Source organism: Sceloporus undulatus, chromosome 5 (genome assembly GCF_019175285.1).
Source record: "Sceloporus undulatus isolate JIND9_A2432 ecotype Alabama chromosome 5, SceUnd_v1.1, whole genome shotgun sequence".
Lineage (NCBI taxonomy): Eukaryota > Metazoa > Chordata > Lepidosauria > Squamata > Phrynosomatidae > Sceloporus > Sceloporus undulatus.
Window position 1 is genome coordinate 120,342,805 of NC_056526.1, and position 6,114 is coordinate 120,348,918.

Below are 6,114 nucleotides of genomic sequence, written 5' to 3' on the forward strand. Positions count from 1 at the left end.
TATCTATCTATCTATCTATCTATCTATCTATCTATCTATCTATCTATCTATATGGCTAGGTTACATCAGCCTTGGAATATTGTCTCTATGTTTACAGAGGTGGGAGGCAAAGAACTGCAGAGGCAAATTCTTCTATTATTAAAGGAATTAAACACACACACAGCATTCACACATTCTCACACAAGCACACAAGAAGCTGAGAAATAAATGTGTTAGAATGGAACAGAAATAGCCTTTCTAATGGAAAATACTATACCTAAGGGCTGTTGTTCCTCTTGAGGGATCTGGAGCTGGGTAGTGGGACTTAGTCGCTCCCAGCCAGCATAGGTTGGTGAGGGACCGAGGGAGCTAGCAAAGGAAAAACTGGCAGAGTTTCTCCCAGCAGACTGAACAAGCCCAGAGGGAAAAGAAAAATAGGGGTTTAAATGGGAAATTTCTAGCCTGGGGCAAAGTCCAGATATTTCATTGGCCAATAGTCCAAACTGTATGAGGTAACCATCACCTTTTCCAAGGTGAGAATTGGAATGCAATTGGACAGATTCCTGCTTTAGATAGCCTGCAGGACCTGATAGACAAGAACAAATATTGCTCAGAAATTTGTGTTTTGTTCCTTGATGGGAATCCAGACAAGAACAATACAGCATTGTATGTACAGCGCTGTGTAAATTTACAGCGCTTCATAAATAAAGGTTAATAATAATAATAATAGAAACTAGTGTATTGTCCCTTGATAGGCTATCGTAGAATCATAGAGTTGGAAGAGACCACAAGGGCCATCCAGTCCAACCTCATCCTGCCATGTAGGAAATCTCAAGCAAAGCATCCCCAACAGATGGCCATCCAGCCTCTGTTTAAAGACCTCCAAGGAGGGAGATTCCACTACACGCAGAGGAAGTGTGTTCCACTGTCAAACAGCCTTTACTGTCAGGAAGTTCCTCCTAATGTTGAGGTGGAATCTCTTTTCCTGGAGGTTGCATCCATTGTTCCAGGTCCTGTTCTCTGGAGCAGCAGAAAACAAGCTTGCTCCCTCCTCAATATGACATCCCTTCAAATATTTAAACAGGAATGTTTGAAAGGATGTCATATTGAGGAGGGAGCAAGCTTGTTTTCTGCTGCTCCAGAGACCAGGACCCGGAACAATGGATGCAAGCTACACTCATCTCTTGATAGGTGTGAGTGAGTCACATCCCCCTGGCAACTTCTAAGCTAGCCGATGTGACCTCTAGCTTGAAGTTCATGGCTTCCACATGTAGGGTCATGGAGACGTGAATCTCAGAATATTTCTTGATATTAACAAGGGAGAGAGCCATATAGGGTAACAAGGTGGTTACAGGGATTATATAATTCCCTGTTTAAACAACTTCACTGGCTACCAGTTTGTTTCTGGGCATAACTGGCTAGATATAGCCTATAAAGTCTTACATGGCTTGTGCACAGACTATCTAGAAAAGATGCTTATCTCTCAATATGAGCCTATCCAAGTTCTAAGATGCTCAAAGGCGGGCTTTTTTCAGTCCCACCACCATGTCAGAGGCATGTTTTGTCACGACACAGGAGAGAACCTTGGCTGCTGCTCCCAAACTGTGGAATTCCCTCCTGGGACAGCTAGGTCAGCCCCCTCTCTTATTTCTGTTTTCTAGCAGGCAAAAACCTCCTGTTTACCCCGGTCTTTGCATATCAGTAGCCTGTTGCAGAAGGCCTTTCAGCTGAAGTGTGTTGTATTTGTACGTGTATTTTGAAACATCATCAATATATTTAAAAAAAAACTTTTAAAGTTAATGTTTTAATATGATTTCTTGTTTTCTTTTTTAACTTTTGTACTGTCAGTTGTTTGAATCATATTCTGTTTTAATTCAAATAGTAAGCCTCCTTGGACCTCATACCTACAAAAAGGTGGGCTATGAATTTATTTATTTATTTATTTATTTATTTATTGAATAATATTACATAGTGTTTCTCTCTGAGTCTTTTAGGGTCTTTAGAAATTGATGCAAATGTTATCTCATTCAGATTATTTCACTGTTCTCTTTATTTCAGACTGTGATACCCATCTCTGTTTTTGCTGGTAGCATCTTTTTGTTCTTCTCCATTAATGGGACTTTTGGAGCTGTCTGTGTCCTCTGCAACCCACCAGCCAATCCATACTGGGTTATACAAAGACAATTGAGTAATCCAACATTTTATCTGGTTTGTGTCATCACGACACTATTGGCTTTGCTTCCAAGGTATTTTCTTGCTTCAGAACCAGACATTTTGGGGTACATAGGCACGTTGCAGACGTGCCAATAGTACGTACTATTTCCAGACACCCTAACCCTAGTACGTACCTAGTACGTACAAAATAGTGGCACCCATTCTACATGGGCGCCGCCATTTTGACGTTGCAGACACTTAGCGTCCGCACGTCACAGCACGGTTATGATGCCGCAAGTGTGCCATTGGCGCCTTGCAGCGTCACAACTGCGCTGCAAAAAGAACCCGCTTTTTGCGTGTTCTTTTCGCTGTGCCAGGGTATCGCGTGGTTTGTCCACTGTGGTTCCCTGGTGCAACAAACATGGGCGTCGGCAGAGCACCCTTTTTAGGCACTCTGTAAAGTGCCACAGATATGTACTTATGTTGTAGGTCCTTTGTCTTGAAAGCGCAATAAATTCAAGGTGTGCTGTAAAATCAACAGGGAGCCAGAGCTAATTTTGACCAGCTGCTGAGTGTAGCTGTATGGTATATGTGTTTTCAAACACTGGGTATCAGACATTTAAACTTTAGACTTTTCTAATCTTGTGAGTGGTAACTAGTAGTTTTCAGAATAGGAGGCAGAGAACTATACACTTCCAGGCTTTTTGTATGTGGATCAAGGCTGTTTTAGTCTTTGCAGCTTGGCAACACAGTTTTATCATTGGGGGGTGGGGGGGGTGTCAGCCAGCATCCAGAAATGTAAATCCTTAAAGGAATTATTATGTTTTATAAAGTAATTGACTAAAGGAACATGGTTTGTTCTTAATATTATTGAGATGTTCTTCTGTAAAGAAAATAAATTATTTGGATATCGAAGGGTGGAACTCTTCCTCTTCCTCTGCCTCGGCTTTTTTAAAATGAAGATCTAGATTTAATTTTTCTCCTATGGAGTTTAATGAGATATCTTGGAGATGAGACCCAAGTCTAAACACACAATTCATATATATTTTATATACATCTTATAAACATAGCCTGAAGTTAATTTTGTACAATATTTTAAAATAATTTTGTCTGTGAAACCAAGCTTGTGTACACTGAACAATAAGAAAGGAAGGATGTTACAATCTCAGCCACCCATGAAAAAAGTTTTGGTTTTTGGAAAAGTTCAGATTTTGGAATTCCAGATAAGGAAGACTCAATCTATAGTACCCATTTTCAGTATAGGAGACATACTTTTTTTGAAATTCCTCCAGGCAGTTTTTCACATTGCTGGACAAAGGGGTGTTGGCACTACCTGGCCTGAGTTGGAAAAGAAAACTGTCATCATCTTACTAGATCCTCAGCTGCCACCACCCCTAGAGATCCAAAAGGGCAACATTAGCTGTCTTCTCTTGAGTACACTGTCTGGGCACCTCCTGCCCTCTGTCCAGTCTAGCAATGCCATCTTTCCATCTCCACGCCCAGTGAGTAAATAATCATCTCATCATGCCCTGAGGTTGGAAGAGAGATCTTGGCCTGTTTATATGCATATAACTTTATTTGGTTTATTGTCATAGGAGATTATTGCATGGCCATTTTTAGCCCGATCCGTGCATGGGATGGGATCGTGCCAGAACAGGGAAAACGGGTTTTATCACACACAAAATTGCTGCTGTGCTATTGCCTGATCATGCCCCATCCCCCAGCCGCACTTCTCCCAGCGATTTTGGTTAGTACGGAAGCTTTCTGTACTACCAAAATCGGCCAGGAGAGCGCAGCTCAGGGACGGGTGATGGTCAGGCAGCAGCGCAACAGTAATTTCATGTGCGATAAAACCCGTTTTCCTCAGTTCTGGCCCAATCCCATTCCGCGTATGGATCAGGCAAAAATGGCCATGCAATAATCTCCATTGTCTTTATAGATTGCTTTTCATGTGTAAGTTAATATGAGGCCTATGCGAATAGAAACCTTTTTACCTAATCAGTTCATATTTTGTAGTCTGTCCATGTATTGCATTCCTCGCTCCCCCTTAACAGCCCAAAAGGTAGCCATAATAATATTTCTGAGCCACAACATGTTGGATTAAATTTGGGGGGAAGAAAAAGTTTGTTGTACATCTGAAAGTCTGACTCTCCTTTATATCAGATCCTACTTGTGATTTCCAGACTCTCTTGCTTTTGTTCAGAATTATACATCCCTGAAACTTTTTCATGCCTACAAAGTTCATCTAAATCTTTCCTTACATTATAGGTTTTTGTTCAGAGTAATCCAAAACACAGTATGTCCAAGTCCACTGATGAAAGCCAGACTCCATGAAAATCAAGTTCAGAAGAGTAAGATGCAGCGTGTTGATGTAGATCCAGTGAGTAGTGACACCTAAAGAACAAATGGGAATACTCAGGAGTCTGCCTGATCTGCTAATTCAGCAAAAGAAAATAACACTGCAGCTTGTGATTTGTTGAGTTCCCAATGTACTTGACTTGCAATTCATGATGAATTTGAAGGAGCCTGAGCAGAAGTGCCAGATCCAGCATCCAGGGCATGCTTAACAATGGTGGCAGGATGAATTATGAGGACACTGGAATGTTTAAGCCCTTAGAAGGAATTCTGTTCCAGCATATGCAGAGTTGGTGCTTCTTCATATGGCAGCTTGGACTTTGCTACTGGAGAGAAACATTTGGATATTTTCTCACGAATAAGATAGCTTTCCATTCCTCCTTTGGCATATAGATGGGTTTAACATATTCTGCCAAAAATGGGGTACTCCTCCTCCTTTTTTTTTAAAATGTCCAAAACAAAGACATTCATTTGATCTTTCTGGCACAGGACTTTTCCTTTTCATAGAATATACAGCCACCACATACTGATTTCTCTTCAAAACATTTTTTTTAAAAAAAGAATTCACAATAATTTGTTCAAGATTTAAGCAAGCATCATTCATTGCTGAAATTCCAGAGTAACCTCAGCCCTGTGTACCACAATGCAGGAAAATTCTGTGAGAGCTTATTTAATTGGAACACGAAGGAGACTCACTTAAGCCTGTCCAGACAGAGAGGTGCTGGGCTTTCTGATTTCTGACTTTTGTCTGGTTACTAATATTGTAGTGCTTAATGTTCTGAGGCAATGTTAGATTAAGTATCTCTAACAAAGAGTGCAGTAGCTTCCTCTGACAACAGCTGTGCAGAACATTTAGCTTAATCATTTCATAATAAAACTATAATTATTCATGGGAGCAAGACCCTGAAACAAAATATCATATGTCAGTAAGCATTTCTCTGGAGAATAAACTAGCGGAAGAAGTGAGACAGTTTTATATATAATGATTATGTGATGACCAATGCTTTTCTCCAGCTAGCCCAATTGCCTGTCTTCCAAGAGCTTCCTCTGTTAGTGGACCTAACATGAAACTTGTGTTTCTACTGCTACTTGTAAGGATTATGCAAATATATCAATTTAGTGCAACTCGGAAGGCCATTTTTCTCAGGCTGTGTTTCATCCCACTCACCCCTACCCCACCCCAAATGATGTTGCTGAAAGTCAGCAGCAAACTATTAAAAGCCATTAAAGCAAGTATTGCCTGGCCGGGGCTTATGGGATTTGTAATTCAAAACATCTGGGGGGCACATCATTGTCTACCTATGAAATAAGACAAGCAAGACTATTATAGTGATTTGCATAAGTAGTTACCAAGACAATAGCCTCATTTATAACACAGAATTTTTATCTACATTTGAAATCAATCTAATCCAGAGATATAAGAAATGTCTCAGATGAGAGGTGCACAATGCAAGGCCCCCCATGGCTTTAAGCGCTGCCACTGAATTCCCATCTCCCTGGTGCAGTTAAGCATAACCATATGCCTGTACATTGTTTAGATGTAAGTGCTACAGCAAGGATGGGGGACTTTTGGTCCTCTCCCACCAGTCCTAGCTAGCATGGGCAATGTTATATGATTGTGGGAGT

The 6,114-nt window shown here is 40.8% G+C and overlaps 1 protein-coding gene across 4 annotated transcripts in view; it reads left to right on the plus strand.

Annotated features, from left to right (window-relative positions):
* Nucleotides 1–5,656, plus strand: part of ATP10D (ATPase phospholipid transporting 10D (putative)) — a 96,261-nt gene extending 90,605 nt beyond the window's left edge. For 3 of the 4 annotated variants that reach the window (XM_042469823.1, XM_042469824.1, XM_042469825.1), the window contains 2 exons: nucleotides 2,038–2,225; nucleotides 4,402–5,656. In XM_042469823.1, the coding sequence (XP_042325757.1) occupies nucleotides 2,038–2,225; nucleotides 4,402–4,531 (318 nt within the window). In that variant the 3' untranslated portion in view covers nucleotides 4,532–5,656. The remainder of the gene's footprint in view (nucleotides 1–2,037; nucleotides 2,226–4,401) is intronic. The other variant, XM_042469826.1, reaches the window with a different exon arrangement.
* Nucleotides 5,657–6,114: the final 458 nt, after the last annotated feature.